Source organism: Schistocerca piceifrons, chromosome 1 (assembly GCF_021461385.2).
Source record: "Schistocerca piceifrons isolate TAMUIC-IGC-003096 chromosome 1, iqSchPice1.1, whole genome shotgun sequence".
In the NCBI taxonomy this organism is placed as follows: Eukaryota; Metazoa; Arthropoda; class Insecta; order Orthoptera; family Acrididae; genus Schistocerca; species Schistocerca piceifrons.
This window is the reverse complement of record NC_060138.1, coordinates 166,055,004-166,080,716: the sequence shown is the minus strand read 5'-3', so window position 1 is coordinate 166,080,716 and position 25,713 is coordinate 166,055,004. Positions and strand designations below refer to the sequence as shown.

The following is a 25,713-nucleotide window of genomic DNA, read 5'->3' as shown; positions in this document are numbered from 1 at the left end:
CAGTCGCCTAGAACTTAGAACTACTTAAACCTAACTAACCTAAGGACATCACACACATCCATGCCCGAGGCAGGATTCGAACCTGCGACCGTAGCGGTCGCTCGGTTCTAGACTGCAGCGCCTAGAACCGCAAGGCCACTCCGGCCAGCGACTGGATTTACTTTGGTCTAAACATTCTCTCCACAATGTTGTCTTAACACTATTTTCTTCAACGAAACTATTAGATATTTAAATCATTAGTTTTTCACTACTTCATTGATTCAGATTCGATTGTTCCTGTATTAGCTTCGTTTACTGATAGTTCCATAAACCTTCTATTTGTTTCTCAAATATTCAGTCTGACTTTTATTTAATCCTGTGTCAAATATTCCTATTTATTGATCGTGCTCTCATTAAATTGCAATCCTTTCCAATTTTTTTGTCTTTATCTCTTATTACCTTTTCCGAGATGAGGCAAAAAAGAATTTAGAATGTTCCAAAAATTCTCTGTGACGCTAGTGCATTGTTTTGGGTTTATCTGATACGATTCCCTTTTTCTAAACCCTCGTCGCCAGTTTTGTAAAGGCCTCATCGCTACTGCTGTGGAGGCCGAGTTGCCACTGTTGTTTGCCGGCCGCGGTGACCGAGTGGTTCTAGTCGCTTCAGTCCGGAACCGCGCTGCTGCTACGGTCGCAGGTTCGAATCCTGCCTCGGGCATGGATGTGTGTGATGTCCTTAGGTTAGTTAGGTTTAAGTAGTTCTAAGTCTAGGGGACTGATGACCTCAGAAGTTAAGTCCCATAGTCCTTAGAGTCATTTGAACTATTGGAGCGACTGTTGTTACGGTAGCCCAAGTTAGTGAGTTCGTGAAACGGCTTCTGGTGCAGTACACCGCTAAGACAATTTCTCGCAGTCACAATTACACAGCTATGTCCCAGAGTCAGGAAAGAGGATAGGACAACGAAGTTGTACAACACTCCAACAAATTAATAACAAAGTCACACAAATGAGCTAAAAAAGTTTACTTATCTTTGTGACTTGTCGAAAAATGAAACTTGCAACACTATACGTGATATACCACAAAAAAGGCCCTCAATGGCTAAGTGCAAATAATCGTAGGTAAACGTCACAGTACATAAAAAATGCAATTTACAACAACTGTCTGTTCACTTCTAAGAGTTCACTAAACCACGTTCTCTGTCTAAGTCAGCGCTAGACGATGATCTATAACCAAGTGGACGAGAGCTGCTCTTCTGTCTTCCGAGTAGGCTTCCGTGCGTTGTCATCCAGTCATCGGCGGATTGTAATCGGCCGGCAATTAGCCGAGGCGAAGTCGATATCTTCATCCTCTACGCTGCCCGTGGCGCTGGTGGAACTCGCGCAAGTCTCTATGGCACTGGCACCAACCGGCTCGCATCTTTGCGCCTGTGGTGCTTTTGCCCTGGCTGTGTCTTTTTCGGACGACACAGCACCCTCAATGTTTAACTTTTCCCTGGCCGATTTTGATGTCTACAGTAATTCATCAGCCCTTTCAATGTTTTATTTAACCCCATCCCCCACCTGCTCCGTATCATTTGGACTCTACAAACTAAATCGATTCCTCAACACAGTCTGCGTAGATTTCACTCGGACTGTTTTGTTATTGTTGTTGTTGTTGTTGTTGTTATGGTCTCCAGTCCGAAGATGGTTCGATGCAGCTCTCTATTCTACTCTATCCTGTACAACCCTCTTCATCTCTGAATAACTACTGTAACCTATAGCTTTCTGAATTTGCTTACTGTCTTACTCCTGGCTCATTCTACGATTTTTACCCCACGCACTTCCCTCCGCTATTAAACTGGTGATCCATTGATGTCACTGAATGTGTCCTATCAAATAATCCAATCTTCTAGTCAGGTTGTGCCACAAATTTCTATTTTCTCTAATTTTATTCATTATCTCCTCATTAGTTACGTGACATACCAATCAAACCTTCTAATACCAATTATATACACTGAAGCGCCAAAGAAACAGGTATAGGCATGCACATTAAAATACAAAGATATGTAAACAGGAAGAATACTGCGCTGCGGTCGGTGACGCCTATGTAAGACAAGTGTCTGGCGCAGCTGTTAGATCGGTTACTGCTGCTACAATGACAGGTTTTCGAGATTTACGTGAGTTTGAACGTGGTGTTATAGTCGGCGCTCGAGCGATGGGACACAGCATCTCCGAGCTAGCGGTGAAGTGGGAATTTTCCTGTACGACCAATTCACGAGTGTACGTGTACTGTGAACATCAGGAATCCGGTAAAACATCAGATCTCCGACATCGCTGCTGCCGGAAAAAGATCCTGCAAGAACGAGATCAAAAGACGGAAGAGAATCGTTCACCGTGAAAGAAGTGAAACTCTTCCGTAAATTGGTGCAGATTTCAGTGTTGGGACATCAACAAGTGTCAGCGTGCAAAACATTCAACGAAAGATCATCGTGTGGGTTTTCTGAACCCATTCGTGTACCCTTGACGATTGAACGACACAAAGCTTTCCTCTTCGACCGGATCCGTCAACACCGGCGTTAGACTGTTGATGACTGGAAACATGTTGCCTGGTCGGACGAGTCTCGTTTCAAATTGTATCGAGCGGATGGACGTGTACGGGTATGGAGATAACCTCATGAATCCATGGACCCTGCATGTCAGCAGGGGACTGTTCAAGTCTCGCTTCAAATTGTATCGAGCGGATGGACGTGTACGGGTATGGAGACAACCTCATGAATCTATGGACCCTACATGTCAGCAGGGGACTGCTCAAGCTGGTGGAAGCGTTTGCAGTTGCAGTGATATGGGACCCCTGTCTAGATACGACTCTGACAGGTGACACGTACGTAAACATCCTGTCTGATCACCTGCATCAATTCACATCCATTGTGCATTCCGACGGACTTTGGCAATTCCAGCAGGACATTGAGACACCCCACACGTCCAGAATTGCTACAGAGTGGCTCCAGGAACATTCTTCTGAGTTTAACCACTTCCGCTGGCCACTAAACTCTTCAGACATGACCATTATTGAGCATATCTGGGATGCCTTACAACGTGCTGTTCAGAAGAGATCTCCGCCCCCTCGTACTCTAACGGATTTATGGACAGCGCTACAGGATTCATGATATCAATTCCCTCCAGCACTAATTCAGGGATTAGTCGAGTCCATGCCACGTCGTGTTGTGGCACTTCTGCGTGCTCATGGGGGCCCTACACGATACGAGGCAGGTGTACCAGTTTCTTTGGCTCTTCAGTGCAGATTATACAAAAGCAGTAAGACAGGCTAACAACAAAATCCAATAAATTCATTGTCTTTAAAACTAATGGAGGATTAGGGTCTTACATCCTGTCGTCGACGACTTTATTAGAGGAAGAATGGGGAAGGAAATCGGCTGTGTCGTATTTAAAGTAACCACCCAGGCATTCGCCTTAGTCGATACAGAAAAACACGGAAAAATAAATGTGGATGTGTAGATGGAAATTTAATCTGTGGTCTTCCGAATGGAGTCTTTTGCCCTGCCTGGCCACTATGACATCTCCTGTTCTCACTTTCTTTTGTATGATTTTTTGCAAAGTGATTTTGTACTCTTGTGTGGCAGTTGTAATCAGCGTCAAAGATACTTTCCTGGTTGCCACGAGAGTTGCGTATTTGTCACCTCCTACCTCTTTTCTCTCACTGTCACAACCATTTCCTTCTGGTCTCGTTATTTATTGACGTCATGGTACTGAAGACAACAACAACTCCAAAGAGACCGGGCTTATGATGCAACTTGCGATCACGTGAGTTATGATTAAATAGCCGGCTGACAGCTGAATGCACACCTGTACAACATGCTGCAGTATCATTTGCTTCTAGCATCAATGCCAAGTCAACGAATCACTCATACTCCAAGGGTCTTCGGTTCATAGGTGATAGTAAATTTCATTCAGGGTAATAAATATCAGACGGCTGTTGATTTGGTGAACAGTAACGATGAGCCAGCAAGCTGCATATAGTGACTAGTTGGCTAGCGCTGTGGTAAGGAATCTCTTCACACTTCCTGACAGGGTTTGCTTGTAACTAGCGCAACGCAAGCATCCTGTTACATGTTTCGAACAGTAACCGCTCGAACCCAGCAAAACTGAGGCTTTCCTGGCCTTTGTCACGTACTAAGATAGTGATCAGTACATGTTGAATCTCTGCACGTGTCTGTACTGTACAAGCCACTCTTCGACCTCGTTGACTGTGGTCATTCTGCAGTGTGAAATAAGGCTACGATTTAAGGTAGATATGTTGTTGAAGTAACTATAATTTGTGTTAATAAAAAAATAGATGCTTCAGTTCGTGTATTAAGAAAAAATAGCAGTATTCCAGCGAAACATGACATATTGAAATGAAGAAGTTATTTCGCTCAATTCAGAGGTACAGACTGTGCTGATCATCATACGCAAGATTTCGGAACATAGCTTTAATTTATCCCAACGATCGCTGCACGTAGACTTGTATGGAATTCATTTCAAGTAGCGATGCGGGCGGATCTTTCTAATGGAGTCTCGAGACGTAACATATGCTTCCAAGTGAGGTCGTACAGGGGGAAAAAGGGGAAGGACTTTATTTCCAGAAGGCAAACTGACGATACTTTGATACGCTCACAGGACCCAATGGCACCTAAATAAAGCGGGACATAGTAACTGACAAACAATATACACTTAGATCTACTTCTGTAGTTGGAGGGGTGCACACGCATAATCACAAGAGAGGTGCCGCAGTGGTTAAAGAACTGGACTCTATTCCGGACGGACCGGAACCAAATCCTTGTCCGGTCATCTAAATTTAAATTTTCTGTGGTTTCCGTAAATCGCTTAAACGGTTAAGAAAACAGTTTAAGCGAAAAGGATATCATCTAATGCGTCCCCTGTCCTTCTCAAATTCGAGTTTATGCTCCGTATCTGATGATAACGCCGACGATGGGAAGTTAAGCTCTAATTTTCCCTCCTCTTTGAGACTAACCAGCAAAGAGAAAGCGGTTGTTTTCACACGTTTGTAATAGCAGATTACTTATCCTTTAATTTTATGATGTTTTACCATACTATCACAGACTATCAGAGGAAGAATCCAACAACTCTTTGATATCTTACGTTAGGTACAGCACTTGTGAGAATACTTTTCCTTGAATCCAACTCCTGGAAATTATTTTGTCAAGAATTTATGTATTATTTTTATTGATCACTGGCTAACATACACCTCGCAGTTAAATTGGGAACATTTATTTTCCTTACGTAATTAATTTCTCTCCAGTCTGCTATTACCTGTATAATTCTAAGCTACTATTTAGACTGGCGAAATTCAAGATTCTATGGAGCTTTTCGGCAGCCTGGGCAACGATATCTCTCCCCAACCCCTCTCACCCCCCTCCCCTTCAGTGGATCTATTAAGTATTCGATAGTGTCTAGTCCCCTCCTTAACACCACGTGGCTAGTACTGGCTAAGACAACGACAACCTGACCCATGTAAAAAAACGTATATTTTTATGACCCTGTTGGGGGCAGTTCCTATGCGAGACTAACTGCTTGTCAAAACTCATGCATGAACCATTTGTAAAATACACCACATCAAAAAAAGTTTTGCATCATCCCGGTCCCCAGAACTCCTGAAGATAGACGTTAACTGTAGATATTGTGTCACAGACACAGTCCCTTTGACTGTTCAGAGATGCTACTAAACACGCCCAAAGATGTCAACAACAATGCATGAGCAGCGCCTATTAGACGGAGGGGGTCCGACAGCCGATCAGTTCCAGTCATTCCACCAGGAAGGAGGTACATGGCTCGTGTCGTCTGTAGTTCAACCATGCCTAGATGGTCAGTACCGCGGTTCGATCGGGTCCGCACTGTTACTTTGTGCCAGGAAGGGCTCTCAACAAGGGAAGTGTGCAGGCGTCTCTGAGTAAACCAAAGCGATGTTGTTTGGACATGAAGGAGAGACAGGCACTGTTGATGACATGTCTCGCTCAGGCCACCCAAGGGCTACTACTGCAGTGGATGACCACTACCTACGGATTATGGCTCAGAGGAACCCTGACAACATCGCCACCATGTTGAATAATGCTTTTCGTGCAGCCACAGAACGTCGTGCTACGACTCAAACTGTGCGCAATGGGCTGCATGATGCGCTACTTCACTCCCGACGTCCATGGCGAGGTCCACGAGACCATGCAGCGCGGTACAGATGGGCCCAACAACATGCCGAATGCACCGCACAGTATTGGCATCACATTCTCTTCATCGACGAGTGTCGCATATGCCTTCAACCATACAATCATCGGAGTCATGTTTGGAGGCAACCTCGTCAGGCTGAACGCCAAGACACACTGTCCAGCGAGTGCAGCAAGGTGAAGGTTCCCTGCTGTTTTGGGATGGCATTACGTGGGGCCTACGTACGCTGCTGGTGGTCATGGAAGTCGCCGTAACGGCTTTACTATACGTGAATGTCATCCTCTGACAAATAGTGCAACCATATCGGCTGCATATTGGCGAGGCATTCGTCTTCATGGACGACAATTCGCGCCCCAATCTTGCACACCTTGTGAGTGACTTCCTTCAGGATAATAATATCGCTCGACTAGAGTGGCCAGCATGCTCTCCAGACATGAACTCTATCGAATATACCTGGGATAAATTGAAAAGGGCTGTTCATTGACTACTCTGACGGATATACGCCGAATCGCCGTTAATGATTGGGACAATTTGGATCAACAGTGCCTTGATGAACTTGTGGATAGCATGCCACGACGAATACAGGCATGAATCAGTGCAAGAGGACGTGCTACTGGGTATTAGAGGTACTGTTGTGTACAGCAATCTGGACCACCACCTCTGAAGGTCTCGCTGTATGGTGGTACATAATGCAATGTGTGGTTTTCATGAGCGATAAAAAGGGTGGAAATGATGTTTATGTTATCTCTGTTCCAGTTTTCTGCACAGGTTCCGGAACTCTCTGAACCGAGGTGATGCAAAACATTTTTTTAAGTATGTAAATCGTTGTTTTGGACATTATCGAATGTAAACGACTCTAAGAAATTCGGTTCATGAATGATTTATTTGGTCACCAAGAGAAGGTTACAGTACACTAGTGTCACACATTACGCTCTTTACTGAAAGAGTAAACTTTCAATATATGGAACATGTCTTCACAGATGAGTTCAGAAACGCTCCCTTGCTCACACATCACGTAAGAACAACAGCGATAAAATTAGAATGATTGAAGGCACACAGACAATTGCACTATCCAACTTGCGCTAGAATATTGCTACGGGTGCGAAATCACAACAGCCCTTTATCTGTCAAAATAATTTTCAGGCAAGGCATTGCGAACAATATTCCACGAATCCCTGTCTCCGGAACCAGTTTTCATTACATGACTTACCAATTTTACAGGGTGGGGCAAATAAAAGTGACTTGGGGAACAAAGTTCCAGATACAAAGAAACACAGCTGAGGAAAGGAAATACAGTAGTAACCTGACTACAGCATACGTTGAAAGTGATCATCATTCATCTCTTGGCACTTTTGAGGGGATCGAAGCTGGACAGCTGGAATTGCTGCAGTCACATCCGTAATGTTCTGCTGCAGTTCTTTAAGATTATGAGGGTTACTGCGATACACCTTAGACTTGAGGGCCCCCCACACAAAATAATCGCACACTGAATGATTAGGTGATCTAGGTGGCCAACTAAAGCCGCTACCAGACTGACCTCTGCTAACATCTCTGTCAGGCGTGAAGACTGTGTAAATGTGGTCCAAGTTTCGGCCGGCAATAGGGGCAGTTGCTCCTTCCTGTTGGAAATAACTACGTCTTTTCCTTCTCCTTAATGCTGCCACAAATTCACATCCAATCGTATCCACTCCACTTTTATTTGCGCCACTCTGTATTACAGGCAAGTTGAAGTCTTTTCTACTACAATAACATGATCAGGAAATTTAAGCGTGATGTTCTCCAAGTTTTCTCTGAAGCGCTCTGCCACTACAGTTTCTTAGGCAGGTAGTCTATAAAAGCATACGGTTACCGTGTTTGACCCAACTTTGATGCTTAACTTCACATGAAATATGTCACATTTTGAATGTGTAATAACATCACTAGATACTATAGAATTTTTTTACGGAAATAAAAAAGCCGCCGCCATTGGCTTCTAGCCTATCCCTGCTACATACAGGGTGATTCAAAAAGAATACCACAACTTTAAAAATGTGTATTTAATGAAAGAAACATAATATAACCTTCTGTTATACATCATTACAAAGAGTATTTAAAAAGGTTTTTTTTTCACTCAAAAACAAGTTCAGAGATGTTCAATATGGCCCCCTCCAGACACACGAGCAATATCAACCCGATACTCCAACTCGTTCCACACTCTCTGTAGCATATCAGGCGTAACAGTTTGGGTAGCTGCTGTTATTTCTCGTTTCAAATCATCAATGGTGGCTGGGAGAGGTGGCCGAAACACCATATCCTTAACATACCCCCATAAGAAAAAATCGCAGGGGGTAAGATCAGGGCTTCTTGGAGGCCAGTGATGAAGTGCTCTGTCACGGGCTGCCTGGCGGCCGATCCATCGCCTCGGGTAGTTGACGTTCAGGTAGTTACGGACAGATAAGTGCCAATGTGGTGGCGCTCCATCCTGCTGAAATATGAATTGTTGTGCTTCTTGTTCGAGCTGAGGGAACAGCCAATTCTCTAACATCTCCAGATACTGTAGTCCAGTTACAGTAGCACCTTCGAAGAAAAAGGGACCAAAAACTTTATTGGCTGAAATGGCGAACAAATGTACAACTAAATGAAACTTTATAGCTCCCTTAATTCGCCGACAGATAGTGCTTAGCTCTGTCTTTTGTCGTTGCAGAGTTTTAAATTCCTAAAGTTGTGGTATTCTTTTTGAATCACCCTGTATATTCCAGTCTGAATTTAGGATTTCATTTCCGGTTTCAGCGAGCTTTCTGTTCCTAATACTAAGTAGCTTTTTTACTTGTATTAACTGATGCTAATTCTCGGACCTTAGCAAGGGCGATCGGTCAGTTTACTAACGCCACATTAACACTTCCCCTTTCCTATCAGCAAGGATGAACGTTCTCCTCTGAGAGTGACGTAGCTGACCTATCTCAGATTTCTGCACACAGTTCATCGTTGTCCCTATGCTCCTCTAACCTAAAAACTCTCCTTGTACACGCCGCCACACATACTCTGCTTCCTTCGTTAGTGACATATTGAAGGGTGATTTACAATTTTCCACGATAGCGGTCGAGAAATTCGCATCTGAGATCGTCGAAGAATCTTTTGGGCCTCTGGTTTGTTCAACTCGGTTCTAAACTAGAGGTCTGGGATCGTTTCTGGATACAACGCTGCAAATAGTGATTCGTGCTTGCCTTCATCAGTCGAACCAACCATTGAAATGAACCAAGCATGGTCTCACAGCTGGCGAGTATTACTCGTGCTGACATCAGCGATGATTTGCATCCGGTGCGATATAGTGTTCTTAATAGCCGCCAGCACGGCCTTCTTCTCATCTGGGACGAGATCTCCCGGTAACATACGCAGTACACAGTGACTATTTTTTTACCGACCTGCCTGCTACCGCACAGAGGGGCTCCATTACCGCCTAAGGTTGGAGATGACAGTGATCAGCATACCCACATGCTGCACCCGACCAAACTTGACAGACAAATCCCGTTCTGGACCAGCTATATTATCATTAAAAGGCAGTGCGTCACAGCTGTTGTGGGTGTAAGCGGAAGCCGTGCGGCCAGTTTCCACATTCGCCTTCGGTCCAGAGATATGCAATACTACTACTATCCCCACTCAACCTGAAACCATCGGGTCAGACGTTACGCAACTGGAGACGCAGTGATCACAGGTTTTCAAGGCGATTCTAACAGCACCATAGGTGTCGCAACTTTCGGCACTGGTTCCCTAGGTTTAAGGCCTGTTCAAGGCCCAAGCTAATGCAAGTGGCTGCTTGGATCGTTTTCTAACTGTCTGCGTAGAGTTCGTCTGAGACAGGATGTGGGTACCAGCCCGGTATTTACCTAGTTGGATGTGGGTGACAAAAAAAATTCCAGGCTTGCTGGCTTACCTACCAGCCGTCGTCGTTCATCTACGAGGTGGATTCGATCCGAGGCAGATTCGCTGCCGGCCGTAGTGGCCGAGTGGTTCTAGGCGCTTCAGTCCGGAACCGCGCGACCGCTACGGTCGGAGGTTCGAATCCTGCCTCGGGCATGGATGTGTGTGCTGTCCTTAGGTTAGTTAGGTTTAAGTAGGTCTAAGTTCTAGGGAACTGATGACCTCAGATGTTAAGTCCCATAGTGCTCAGAGCCTTTTGCACCATTTTTGAGCAGATTCGCTTCCTGAATCCCTGAAGCAGCACCTTAACGCGCTCGGTTATCCGGGCGGTGTCAGAGAAAACTTGGAGAATATCACGGGTACATTTCCTGATCATGTTATTGTAATTCGGAAGACTTTAACCTGCCGGCTACAGAACTAGATTCATGTAACGAAAACTCACACTGGAGGCGGGGATTTGTTTAAGATTGTACTGAATCTCTTGTCTGAAAATATTCCGAGTAGAGAATGGTCTGATGTGATTTAGCGCATACCGTGTATAGGCAACAAAGTTAAATATCAATAAGCAGTGTGTATCGTAAGTAGTAGCGAAAACTAACACGGGTGAATGTGTACAATGACAGAAGCAAAGCCGTTCCAGTAATCGTACTTCTGCAAACAGAGTAGAAGTAATTGGGAGTGTGTGGTTAGCAGCGTCAATGCTTTCAGTTTCAAATATTGTCATCGTCATTACTGGTATAAATGTGTTTAAAATATAAACTCTTCTATTAAATCCTCATCTAACTAGACTCTAATTCCTCTCAATATTTCCCTCAGCAAGAAATAATATACTACTTTGCACGTTAGATGTTACAATTTACTGGTGAGTTTTCCTCACATGTAACATACAAGTTACCCACTTTAACAGTGTCTTATGCTTCACAATTCAACATAAAATTAGATTATATTTTTCGTATTTCCATCCCATTTTTTCCATGGAAGGTGAATATTTGTAAATTATAGAATTAAAAAGTCCCATTATTAAACTAGAAAGATAACAGAAATTTCATATTTTCACTCTTTCGTTTCAGTTTAATGCAAATTTTATTGACGCTAGAATAGCGCAATAGGTCTAGTTTTTCCTGCTTTCATTAAAAACTTTTTAAGATCTCAGGAACTACTTAAGATGAGATAAAGTGTGTCTTTTTATATTTATCACTGGTCCAAGATTCGGAAATTCATTTCTGTTACAGAGGAATGTCAATGTAGTTGTTCCCAGAATGAGATTTTCACTCTGCAGCGGAGTGTGCGCTGATATGAAACTTCCTGGCAGATTAAAACTGTGTGCCCGACCGAGACTCGAACTCGGGACCTTTGCCTTTCGCGGGCAAGTGCTCTACCAACTGAGCTACCGAAGCACTTGCCCGCGAAAGGCAAAGGTCCCGAGTTCGAGTCTCGGTCGGGCACACAGTTTTAATCTGCCAGGAAGTTTCAATGTAGTTGTTATTTGAGAAGAAAAACCAAACCATTTCCACGACCACTACACATAGATTTATTTTTACATGTCTTACCATGAGCCCAAGCAAAGGCAACTAATGTGTGGAAGTGTCAAATGATGGCTCGCTTGAGAGGAAAAATATTCTCCAATCGGTCCTGTCTACGTCGCTACAGCTTAGGAGAAGCGCTGATCTTTTCTATGTGTCAAGTGTCAGTTTTCTTTGTCTCTGTAGAGGATGTCCCGAACCTTTAGTCCCAAAATTACACAGATGCTAGGCTAGCGGCTAGAGGACATTAAACTGCATATTTTGAAGAACCAATCCCCAATACTATTCAATGCATTGAGCAGGCAGTTAAGGAAATCTGCTTTTCGCACAGTCCGCCGTCTCCCTGCGCGTTCGTCTGTTGAGAGGACCCATAATCTCACAGACGCCCAAAATGGGCTTGAAATGTTGTTTGATATGGTTGTTGCCTGTGAGCGTGCTTGTTTTGGTACAGCCATGCTACCTCTCGACCGTTTCCACGAACACCATCTCGGCTTGTTCCCGACATAAATACCGGACCATTCTGCTGCCTACAGTACACTGCGGTAATCACACAGCCTGCGGCACACAAGGAACACACGGCAGGAACTCTCATTCATCATCGCCATCTACCGAGTCAAAGTTGCATTTTTTTTCCTTTATTGGATTTCGATTCCCCCGAAGGGGGAGGGCTGGCAGCAGCTTAGTACGCTGCTCTTCAGCCTACACAATTTTTAAAACATAAGAAGATAAGAAATAATAAAAGCAGGCGATAAAACGGTGACGTTAATTGTAAAACGGTGGAAGATTGTGGAAAGTTAAAACATAAAACAAATGGTGGGCGATGATAATAAAATACACAGAAAGCAGACGGAGAAAATAGTAGACAGACAATTAAAAAAACATGGCGATAATCTGGTATCTGTTCGCAAGAGAATAAAAATCACACACAGCGACAGCGTGATATCTGTTCGCAACACTTCGGAAAAGACGCACAACACTTAACAGTCACTGGAAACACTGCACTAAAAAGGCGGCACGGAGATGACACACCACAGGCAAGTGCAGAGGGGCGGGGGGGGGGGGGACCTGGACAGACGAGGGGGGAAAAAAGGGGGGAGAAGAGGAAAAACGAAAGGGGGGACAGACGGAGAGAGAGGGCTCTGAAGGGGGGAGCAGGGCACATGCGAGAGGGAATGGGAAAAGGCAGAGGAAGGAAACGCAAAAGGACTCGGGGGAGAGAAGGGAGGCTGAGAGAGGGTAGGTGGGTAAAAAACAGGATGGAAGGGGGGGAAGAGGGAACCTGGGAATAGGACAGAGGAAAGGAGGGGGAGGTGAGGATCAGAGTTGATAGGAGGGATTAATGGAGGGAGAGAGCACATCATCCAGAAGGGGGAGTTGACAGAAGCCACCTTCGCAAAGGAGATGAAGGGTGTAGAGATGGAGGATAGGGAGCAGATGGGGGAAAGGGATCAGGTCGTAGATGATCCGCGTGCGGGATGGGAGGCGTATACGGAAGGCGAGGTGGAGTGCATGGTGCTCGAGGATCTGGAGGGACTTATAAAATTTGGGGGGGGGGGGATATCCAGGCAGGACTGACATAACAGAGGATGGGACAGATTAAGGATTTGTAGGTGTCGAGGATGGTATAGGGGTTCAATCCCCATGTACAGCCAGAGAGAAGTTTGAGGAGCTGGAGGCGGTTGTGGGCTTTGGATTGGACAGAGTGGACATAACGGATCCAGATGAGGTGACAGTCAATGGTGAGGCCAAGGTAGCTGAGGGTGGGGGTGGGAACGATGCATTTCCAGACACATGTTCATAATACCGTTCTTCCTCCATTTCCAATCAGGTCTCAGTCCCTGCATGTACGCCTATCTTGAACTGTCTCTTCTAGACTGCAGTTAGGGCACATAGAGACTCAGCATAGACCTATTTAGTAAAGTTCACTCTTAGCAGCGATTTTCCAGTGAACCAGTCTCTGTAGGCGCAGTTGAAATGTTTAGCTGATTGTACAAGTTTTTCCACATTTTTCTTCCAATTTAGAGTTTCTTTACCCTTTTTATTTCACACCTGTGCTTTTATTGTAATTAGCTCCACAGCCTTCATGTCCTGATAATTCTATCTATAGGTTTCTTCGCGTAGCTTTTATCTACAAACAAACGTTCGGAAGTGTTGCACTTTGCTGCTAACTGGAATTCCTCCACTTTCTGGCTGTATTACGCTTGGTATGCATCTAGTCAGGCTTGGCTTCCTCACATTCCGGTGTACGAACGTATTACGAAGTAAAGAGACCATGCGTTTCACTGTGTTTTCTACTATCTATTCAGGCACAATCCACGGCCCACCCTCCAGCTTCATTTGGTCGTGTTCTGGGTTCGTCTCCCGCCCTGCGCACCATTTTAATCTACCAGGAAGTTTCAAAACAGTGGACACTCCGCTTAGGAGCAGAGGGAAAGAATGATTCATATTTCTGCCCCACTATGGAAATCATATTTACGTACAAGCTTCTCCCTGAAACGATCTGCGTTGTGGGCAAGTTTCTAACAATAAGACAGGCACTCAGATACGACTACATATAGCATGATACAAGCTATATTCGATAATAATATTCGCGCAGCGCTGTCTAAAAAGGACATCACTCATGGAACTTGGAAAGGCAATCTGTCTTTGATGTACGGCACAGAAACTATTTTATCAGTGTATCAAAATGGTTCAAATGGCTCTACGCTCTATGGGACTTAACATTTGATGGCATCAGTCCCCTAGACTTAGAACTACTTAAACCTAACTAACCTAAGGACACCACACACATCCATGCCCGACACAGGATTCGAACCTGCGACCGTAGCAGCAGCGCAGTTCCTGACTGAAGCGCCTAGAACCGCTCGGCCACAGCGGCCGGCTATCAGCGTATCGAACAATACAAAAGAATACATTCCGGCATCATAGATAATGAGACAGGTGACCAATAAGCAAAGAGTTGTATCAAGAAACTGATACGTTTCTTCATACGTCTACCTTATACGCTACCTGATCAAAAATATCCGGACACCTATTACTGTACATTACTATGGGTCGTGTCCACTCCTCGCCTTTGTGATGGCTTGAACTCTGCTGGGGACACTTTCAGTGCTACCTGATCAAAAATATCCGGACACCTATTAGTGGACATTACTATGGGTTGTGTCCACTCCTCGCCTTTGTGATGGCTTGAACTCTGCTGGGGACACTTTCAGTGCGGTGTCAGAATGACTGTAGAGAATTGGTGACCCACCTCAAGAGTCGAAACCAGTAAAGATTTTGATGTTGGATGTTGGAATGTGGCGCGACGGTGGAACTTAACCCAGAGGTGTTCCAATGGGCTCAGATCGGGGCTCTTGACAGGGCAATCCATTTCAGGATTTTTACTGCCCACGAACCACCGCCTCACACTTCTTCCTTTATGACAGGATACACTGCCATCCTGGTGCGAATCATCGTTCCCGAATTCTTCCTCTGCAGTACTGAGTACACAATGCCGTAAAAGTCTTCAAATCCTTCCGCTTTTAGTGCTTTCTTCCGCGTAATAAGGTGACCACTGCCTAAACACGAAAAACAGCCCATATTGTAACCCTCCGAACTCCACTGTTGGCATTATACATGGTGGTAGATAATGGTCTAAGGGCATTCGCATGCATATACTTCCCTCTGATTGTCACAGGGTACAGAGTAATTAATCATTCAAAATCACTCGTCAGTCATCCACAGTCCATTGTGCTAGCTGGACTGCTGGTAGCACTTTGAAACTCACGAGTGATTCCTTTCAGTGATTTCTAAAACTACTGTCCGCAATGCTCTAGTGTCCCTCTCCGTCCGTACATGATGTCTGGCTGACGCTGTTTTAGCTGTGGTTGTTCTTTCGCGTTTCCACTTCACAGTCGCATCACCAAAAATCGACCTGGGCAGCTTCAGACGAGTTGAAATGTCCCTAACGGATCTGTCACTCAGGTGACGTCGAATGAATAGTCCACGTTCGAAATCACTATGTGCTGTTTCTTCACTAACAACACAGTACCCCCTGCTTCCTTTTACACTGACAGCTTCGCCTCTCGTGATATTTAGTGGCCATTTCCGCATTGCATATTGTTGTTGTTGTTGTGGTCTTCAGTCCTGGGACTGGTTTGATGCAGCTCTCCATGCTACTCTACCCTGTGCAAGCTTCTTCATCTCCCAGTACCTGCTGCAACCTACATCCTTCTGAATCTGTTTAGTGTATTCATCTCTTGGCCTCCCTCTACGATTTTTACACTCCGCGCTGCCCTCCAGTACTAAATTGGTGATCCCTTGATGCCTCAGAATATGTCCTACCAACCGATCCCTTCTTCTAGTCAAGTTGTGCCACAAATTTCACATCTATCCAATCCTATTCAATACCTCCTCATTAGTTATGTGATCTACCCATCTAGCATTCAGCATTCTTTTGTAGCACCACATTTCGAAAGCTTCTATTCTCTTTTTGTCTAAACTATTTATCGTCCACGTTTCACTTCCATAAATGGCTACACTCCATACAAATACTTCCAAAAATGGTTTCCCGACACTTAAATTTATACTCGATGTTAACAAATTTCTCTTCTTCAGAAATGCTTTCCTTGCCATTGCCAGTCTACATTTTACATCCTCTCTACTTCGACCATCATCAGTTATTTTGCTCCCCAAATACCAAAATTCCTTTACTACTTATGTGTCTCTTTTCCTAATCTAATTCCCTCAGCATCACTCGACTTAATTCGACTACATTCCATTATCCTCGTTTTGCTTTTGTTGATGTTCATCTTATATCCTCCTTTCAAGACACTGTCCATTCCGTTCAGCTGCTCTTCCAGGTCCTTTGCTGTCTCTGACAGAATTACAATGTCATCGGCGAACCTCAAAGTTTTTACTTCTTCTCCATGGATTTAATTCCTACACCGAACTTTTCTTTTGTTTCCTTTAGTGCTTGCTCAATATACAGATTGAATAACATCGGGGAGAGGTTACAACCCTGTCTCACTCCCTTCCCAACCACTGCTTCCCCTTCTTGCCCCTCGACTCTTATAACTGCCATCTGGTTTCTGTACAAATTGCAAATAGCCTTTCGTTCCTTGTATTTTACCCCTGCCACCTACAGAATTTGAAAGAGAGTATTCCAGTCAACATTGTCAAAAGCTTTCTCTAAGTCTACAAATGCTAGAAAGGTAGGTTTGCCTTTCCTTAATCTATTTTCTAAGATTGAATAACATGGGGGAGAGGCTACAATCCTGTCTCACTCCCTTCCCAACCGCTGCTTCCCTTTCATGCCCCTCCACTCTTATAACTGCCATCTGGTTTCTGTACAAATTGCAAATAGCCTTTCGTTCCCTGTATTTTACCCCTGCCACCTTCAGAATTTGAAAGAGAGTATTCCAGTCAACATTGTCAAAAGCTTTCTCTAAGTCTACAAATGCTAGAAAGGTAGGTTTGCCTTTCCTTAATCTATTTTTTAAGATAAGTCGTAGGGTCAGTATTGCCTCACGTGTTCCAACATTTCTACGGAATCCAAACTGATCTTCCCCGAGGTCGGCTTCTACCAGTTTTTCCATTCGTCTGTATAGAATTCGCGTTAGTATTTTGCAGCCGTGGCTTATTAAACTGATAGTTCGGTAATTTTTACATCTGTCAACCCCTGCTTTCTTCGGGATTGGAATTATTATATTCGTTTTGAAGTCTGAGGGCATTTCGCCTGTCTCAAACATCTTGCTCACCAGATGGTAGAGTTTTGTCAGGGCTGGCTCTCCCAAGGCTATCAGTAGTTCTAATGCAATGCTGTCTACTCCCGGGGCCTTGTTTCGACTTAGGTCTTTCAGTGCTCTGTCAAACTCTTCACACAGTATCATATCTCCCATTTCATCTTCATATACATCCTCTTCTATTTCCATAATATTGTCCTCAAGAACATCGCCGTTGTATAAACCCTCTGTATACTCCTTCCACCTTTCTGCCTTCCCTTCTTTTATTATGTACGAGTATTAATGTTCGGATACTTTTAATCAGATGGTGCACGGGCTTTATGGGTACTGTAACGAAAGGGGAATTTGATGAATGCTACCAGTTTGGGAATCTTCTCACATGACGGGACAACAGAACTTTGCAGGGATTCAGCTACTCTTTCCAAGAAGAACATGATACTCAAAGTCAAAACTGTTACGACACCATGCAATACCACTAATGTGAGTGCGAAATGGACTCGGGCATTATCTTGCACGTACCGTATTGCGAAGATCAGCCTTCACAACTGGCAGATCTAAATCGCCTATTGCTTGGGTGTTACCGATAAGCCAGTTAGCTGGTCACACTCTATAAGGCAGTCGTCGAACTGGGACTCCTCTTCCTGCAAGTGTCACGAAGCATGTCCGACAGCCAGAAATCTATGTGCACTTCCCAGGACATTTTAAAGAGGCGCACACATATCTCTGAATCCCAGAATGTGATGTTATCAAGCCACAGCAGGCGTCTCACGTGATTGACTCCACAGGTGCACACCAACAGCTGATGCCAGAGGAAGAAACCGTGCTATTTTTTCACAGTCTTAACTGCTACCCGCATTAATTATTTATATTCGATGATGATCTCCACAGAACGTCCACCGACTCAAATACGGTTGTCCTCAGCATAACATCACTATAACGAGAACGAGTGTGCGCTGATATGAAACTTCCTGGCAGATTAAAACTGTAAACCGGACCGAGACTCGAACTCGGGGCCTTTGCCTTTCGTGGACAAGTGATCTACCAACCGAGCTACCCAAGTACGAATCACGCCCCATCCTCACAGCTTTACTTCTGCCAGTCCCTTGTCTCATACATTCCAAACTTTACAGAAGCTCTCCTGCGAAGCTAAGCCATGTCTCCGCAACATCCTATCTTTTAGGAGTGCTAGTTCTGCGAGGTTCGCAAGAGAGCTTCAGTAAAGTTTGGAAGTTAGGAGACGAGGTACTGGCAGAAGTAAAGCTGTGGGGACGGGGAGTGAGTCGTGCTTGGGTAGCTCAGTTAATGGACTATTCTACTTGCACGGTAGCTCAGCGTGTTCGGTAAGAGGGCTCCGTGCTCTCTGTAATTTAAAAAAAAACTGAGTCAAGGCGTCAACGATCAACTTGAAAGGATGTCTTGTGACGTACGCCCAGACCAAACGGAACGAACTATATCGAACAAAATGAAAAAAAAGTTGGTAGGGCACTTGCCCGCGAAAGGCAAAGGTCCCGAGCTAGAGTCTCGGTCCGGCACACAGTTTTAATCTGCCAGGAAGTTTCATCGTTATAACGCATAAAAATTAAGATTTTTGGAAACTTCACTGTAAACATAACAAGGAAGTATGTAATTTGTAAAGTTATTAAATAACAATGTACGTGGCTCAATAGCTGGGAAGCTAGCGCCAAATAAATACAATAAAAATGGTTGGAAATTGTGTAGTAATGAGGAGAACTACCAAAAATATGCAGAAAATATCGGAAGTAATAGGAAAGCAAAGGTTAATATGCTTTGGACATCTCTACCCACCGAGCGAGGTGGCGTAGTGGTTAGACACTGGACTCGCATTCGGGAGGACGACGGTTCAATCCAGCGTCCGGCCATCCTGATTTAGGTTTACCGTGATTTCCCTAAATCGCTCCAGGCAAATGCCGGGATGGTTCCTTTGAAAGGGCACGGCCGACTTTCTTCCCCGTCCTTCCCTAATCCGATGAGACCGATGACCTCGCTGTCTGGTCTCCTTCCCCAAACAACCTAACCTAACCTAACATCTCTACCAAATAAATGAGAACAGGCTAACGAATCAAATATTCCTGTATTTCTGGATAAAAGAAATCAACAGTAGTACGGATTACATAAATAAGAAAATAACTAGAAAGGAACAACATCAAATAATGGAAAATAACAGAATGAAACCTTTTTATGAATAAAAAACTAAATTTAGAATGCTTTCAAGGCAGAAGAAATAAGAAATTGGGAAAAACATGGACAGAAGAAAGGAAAAGACTACATAGTGAGAATATGGAGTTTTGGAAAACTGGGAAACAAAGATACGAAGACAAAAAAGATTTTTTGAGATCCGCATTTGGTAGTATTACTCAGTATAGGATCATTTACAATCACCGTGATTTTGACTTCAAAGGTTTGCAAGAATCTGTCTGCATCTCACTATTAGCCTCGCCCCCCCTCCTCCCCCCTCCCACTACAGACACAGAGAGATGGAGAGAAAGAGAGAGAGAGAGAGAGAGAGAGAGAGTGAGAGAGTGCTTCAGTGTCTCGTCCGCCCCATAACATTCTCCTCTCTACATTAACAGAAGTTCCCACTGATATCCCCGGCGCCAAGTGAAACCGAGACAAAACACCAACATAAAATTCCCTTCCGTTTTCCGAAAAAATGTGACTCAATATTTGTCGCTGACGCAGCTCCACGAGTTTCTGTCGTGACGCGACACCTCTGTGAGGTAGGGCTGAGGTGCACGATAAGGCACAACGCGACGGCCTAAATGAGGCACGAGAGGACCCTGAAGAGAAACTGGAATGTCGCCACCGGTGCTCTCGCGGCTTTTGTGAAAGTCGCTCTGGAGAATACCGTTACCGTGACAACATATTCTTCTTTTATTTAACCGGACGACAGTCACTGGGAATAACAAAGGAAAAGTTGGTCAAAATAAAAAGCCTTCGTTCGTACTTCAGCGAAATATTTTATTTAATTTCTATAATAATGAGTGAGATCACCCACGAGTTTAATTTTTTTACAGTTGTCAACACCTTTAACCCACGCTGACACAGATTCAGATTCATTTATTTTACGATGATTCCTGGTCCTGAGAACCAAAGGTATCGAAGAAAGGTAATACGATTTATCCATATCTCTATTGTAGACCTCTGCGACTGAAATGTCCGATAAGCAATGACGTCATGGCTGTTAAAACTTTCTAGGCCTGCAACTTTACCGACTTTAGGTCCACATACTAGAGCAACGGTGATCCAGCCATTACTGTGCTGATTGGCATCATTGTTGCTAAGGGTAAAGTTAAGAACTCCACCACAGAACACTGTTGGACCATGCAGGAAGACTTGTGCACCAATATAGGTGGACTAAGAAAATTTCTGATCGGTTGCGTAAGCCGAGAACCGCCAAACGTACATCGAGAATCGGGGACTCGTGTTTGCGCACGTGTTTCTCAATGTCGAACGACGTCAAGGAGGTGCATAGACCAGGTTCTAAGGCCTTGGTTGGGACAAAGAAGTACGGTAGTCGAGCTTGTGTTGCAGAGAACTATCGGAACTGTACCCATTGTTCGGCGACGTGTTCCAGGACGTCGCCGTAGGGTCGGAGAGCAGTTCGAATATTCGTATCGTTCGTACGCCGAGACCGGCGTGATCAGCGGTAACCGTGCCCTACGTAAGCCGTTGGAATGGCAGAAACGTTGTCCACGTTTGGTAATATGTAGCACTGTGCCACTCGATGCATCGTTAATCATTTTGACAAATACGGTGCCACTAACTATAAAAACTAACTAAAACTAAACTTCCTCCAAACAGGCGTAACGGTACCGACCGGGCGTCGTGACATCCTCAGCCCACAGGCGTCAGTGGATGCGGATATGGAGGGGCATGTGGTCAACACACCACTCTCCTGGAGCCGCTACTTCTCAATCAAATAGCTCCTCAGTTTACCTCACAAGTGCTGAGTGCACCACTCTTGTCGACAGCGGTCGGCAGACCGGATGGTTACCCATCCAAGTGCTAGCCCAGCCCGACAGCGCTTAACTTCGGTGATCTGACGGCAAGGCCGTTGGCCTGCTACTATGGACAGTTGGATTCCAGTTACCTCCTGTGGTGGTATTTTAACGTCGTCGCAAAGAAACCGTTCGATGTCCAGCGCCTGTGGAAGGGCGAAGTCTGGACAAAAGGTGAAACGCAAAGTCGTTTTGCGACAGCTGTGTACCATGTTGGTCTATAAGGAAGACGGCACTCTGCAGGGGCCGACGTAAACACAACACGCGACACGTGCCTCGCTTGCGGAAAGTTGGCGCGTGACTGCTCCGAACACTGCCGGCGTCAGACCGAACTAAGAAGTAAATCCTCTATCAGATCCTGAGGACCTCGCGATGTCTTCAGGCCACCGTGTCACCCTTTGCTACGCGGGTTACGCGGATGCAGTATAGAGGACCTTGGATTCAGCACGCAGCCCCTCCGGTCGTTGTCGCCTTTCCAAACCTCGAAGCTGCTAATTATCATTCACGTACATCCTCAGATGGCTTTAAGTCGCCGAGTGGACCCCGTCCCTGTCCTCCCACCGAACAAAATACCTGAGAGCACCAGGAAATGAACCAGGGTCCCTGGCATTTCAGCCAGACATGCTGACCACTCAGCTAAGGAATCGGGCGATGAAGAAATAACAGTAAATAAATGTCGTTTCCAGCATGGCCATCAGAGTGGTGTGCTGACCCTACCCAACTCCATACCACATCAGATGACGGCACTGATTCAGGGTGACCCAGTGGTCGGTCGGTCCCGATTGGCCCGTCTCTGACCACAGTGGTGGCACTTCGCTTTGCTTTCCTTGTCAGCAAGACACGTTTATACACTCTTGTTTGTTTTCTAACATCATTTGCCCACCTTATATTACATGATCGTCTCAGTTTTTGTTGTCTCGAAGAATCCAAAAAAGAGCTTCGTTTCGCCCGGCTACGTATCCCATCCACCTCGACTTCGGTTTCCTTACAGTAATAATTACGTCTTCCACTCCTGTCTGTCCATGCTATCTTTTTTACCCAGTGACTCCCAATAATTCCCCAGCACGTATCCTTGTCTCTCTTGCTCAGCAGTCCTTAGTTTTTCAATGGGTGCCACATTAAAAGTCTATTTCTCACTACTATAAGTTAAGCTGGTAATACGAACGGATTGGAAAGCTTTCCTTTACAGAGACAGTGGAAGCTTAGTTTCGAATGCTGTTTCCAGTTTACCAAACGCACTCTGGACCTTTTCTGTTATTCTGTTTATTTCTTTTGTAACTCATAAAAAAATTACCTTCATCTAGTAAAAAACTAGTCAATTAGTTGGACTACTTTAACGCTAGTTTATACTACTTTGTTTCCGATGTGTTGGCTCTGAGCACTATGGGACTTAACATCAGAGGTCATCAGTCCCCTAGAACTTAGAACTACTTAAACCTAACTAACCTAAGGACATCACACAAATCCATGCCCCAGACAGGATTCGAACCTGCGACCGTAGCAGTCCCGCGGTTCCGGACTGAAGCGCCTAGAACCGCACGGCCACCGCGGCCGTTGATTATTTCAGTCTTATTTCAGTCTTAATAGAACTGTTTTTTGATACTTCCTGTACTGAGTCGTTCCATTAGTTTTTTGAGTTTATCTGTACCGTGGCAAATAGTTCAATGTCACCAGCAAAGCGAAGGTTCTCCATTAACACTCATTTCGCCATGGTTGTCCAACATAAGAAATCTTATTGTATGACTTCTAACAATATGGTGGTGTGGAACGTCCCTACCTAAATTTGCCTTCAATCGTGAATTTCTCACTGTCCTGATGTAGACGAACTGAAATGCAGCATTGATGTATAAATTCACCAGTATAATGATTCAGATTGAGTCACTACCCTATTTCACAATAACTGTTAGCACAGATTAAGCCAAAGAATGCTTCAATTACTACGTGTATAAGACAACGTCGCTAACAATAGGCTACGAGTAATGATGAAATCCGGCCGGAGTGGCCGAGCTGTTCTAGGCGCTTCAGTCCGGAACCGCGCGACTGCTTCGGTCGCAGGTTCGAATCCTGCCTCGGGCATGGATGTGTGTGATGTCCTTAGGTTAGTTAGGTTTAAGTAGTTCTAAGTTCTAGGGGACTGATGACCTCAGATGTTAAGTCCCATAGTGCATAGTGCCATTTGAACCATTAATGATGAAAGTTTTTAGACGAGAGTTCTCCGTGATGCTGACCCTTACTTTTATCTGTTTCAGACGACCTACACCGACAAGGGCGACAAGGTAAGCTAGGTGGCAGTCTGTGCTGGCTGTTGCTGCTGCGTAGCCTCTGCACCGAACAAACCGGTCCTACGAGACGTCGTCAACCCCGCTGTGACGTCCTGGCGATACGCAGGCCGTTACCTTCCAGCCACTTTCTGAAAACTGCAGAAGAGCACTTCTGCTTCTGAATATATTTTGTATTCGCCACCATCAGTACGCACCGCACCCTCGATATGAATTTCCCCTAAGTTCGTCACATCTCGTTTCACAGATGACTACTGGCCATTAAAATTGCTACACCACGAAGATGACGTGCTACAGACGCGAAATTTAAGCGAAAGGAAGAAGATGATGTGATATGCAAATGATTAGCTTTTCTGAGCATTCACAAAAGGTTGGCGCCGGTGGCGACACCTACAACGTGCTGACATGAGGAAACTTTCCAACCGATTTCTCATACACAAACAGCAGTTGAGCGTCGTTGCCTGGTGAAACCTTGTTGTAATGCCTCGTGTAAGGAGGAGAAATGCGTACCATCACGTTTCCGACTTTGATAAAGGTCGGAGTGTAGCCTATCGCGATTGCAGTTTATCGGATCGCGACATTGCTGCTCGCGTTGGTCATGATCCAATGACCCTTAGCAGAATATGGAATCGGTGGCTTCAGGAGGGTAATACGGAACGCCGTGCTGGATCCCAACGGCCTCGTGTCACTAGCAGTCGAGATGACAGGCATCTTATCCGCATGGTTGTAACGGATCGTGCAGCCACGTTTCGATCCCTGAGTCAACAGATGGGGACGTTTGCAAGACAACAACCGTCTGCACGAACAGTTCGACGACGTTTGCAGCAGCATGGACTGTCAGCTCGGAGACCATGGCTGTGGTTACCCTTGACTCTGCATCACAGACAGGAGCGCCTGCGATGGTGTACTCAACGACGAACCTGGGTGCACGAATGGCAAAACGTAATTTTTTCAGATGAATCCACGTTCTGTTTACAGTATCATGATGGTCGCATCAGTGTTTGGTGACATCGCGGTGAACGCACGTTGGAAGCGTGTATTCGTCATCGCCATACTGGCGTATCACCCGGCGTGTTGGTATGGGGTGCGATTGGTTACACGTCTCGGTCACCTCTTGTTCGCATTGACGGCACTTTGAACAGTGGACGTTACATTTCAAATGTGTTACGACCCATGACTCTACCCTTCATTCGATCCCTGCGAAACCCTACATTTCAGAAATTGCAGGTCCTGTACGGGCCTTTCTGGATACAGAAAATGTTCGACTGCTGCTCTGGCCAGCACATTCTCCAGATCTCTCACCAATTGAAAACGTCTGGTCAATGGTGGTCAAGCAACTGGCTCGTCACAATACGCCAGTCACTACTCTTGATGAAGTGTGGTGTCGTGTTGAACCTGCATGGGCAGCTGTTCCTGTACACGCCATCCAAGCTCTGTTTGACTCAATGCCCATGCGTATCGAGGACGTTATTATGGCCAGAGGTGGTTATTCTGGGTACTGATTTCTCAGGATTTGTTCCCCCCAATTGCGCGAAAATGTAATCACATGGCTGGCCGGAGTGGCCGAGCGGTTCTGGGCGCTGCAGTCTGGAGCCGAGCGACCGCTACGGTCGCAGGTTCGAATCCTGCCTTGGGCATGGCTGTGTGTGATGTCCTTAGGTTAGTTAGGTTTAATTAGTTCTAAGTTCTAGGCGACTGATGACCTCAGACGTTAAGTCGCATAGTGATCACAGCCATTTTTTGTAATCACATGTCAGTTCTAGTATAATATATTTGTCCAATGAATACCCGTTTATCATCTGCATTTCTTCTTGGTGTAGCAATTTTAATGGCCAGTAGTGTAGGTTGATGGCACTAACAAAACATACAAAACTAAATCCTGTCCTGGCCTGTGTGTTTTTAACTTCTCCATTGATGTTAGTTTCTTAACTCATGAACACAAATGCAGAGATTCGTGCACGGTTTGTTTTGAGGTAACGTACTCCAATGGGTAAAAACGGAATCCTTATGGAGGAGGTGGAGATTAGTGTTTAACGTCCCGTCGACAACGAGGTCATTAGAGACGGAGCGCAAGC

General features: G+C 45.1%; 1 protein-coding gene across 1 annotated transcript in view; it reads left to right on the top strand.

Annotated features, from left to right (window-relative positions):
- The window catches only part of LOC124788969 (4-hydroxyphenylpyruvate dioxygenase), a 124,408-nt gene that overhangs the window by 6,062 nt on the left and 92,633 nt on the right, over positions 1-25,713 (top strand). The window contains exon 2 of the mRNA XM_047256261.1: positions 23,609-23,635. Coding sequence (XP_047112217.1) covers positions 23,609-23,635 — 27 coding nt within the window. The remainder of the gene's footprint in view (positions 1-23,608; positions 23,636-25,713) is intronic.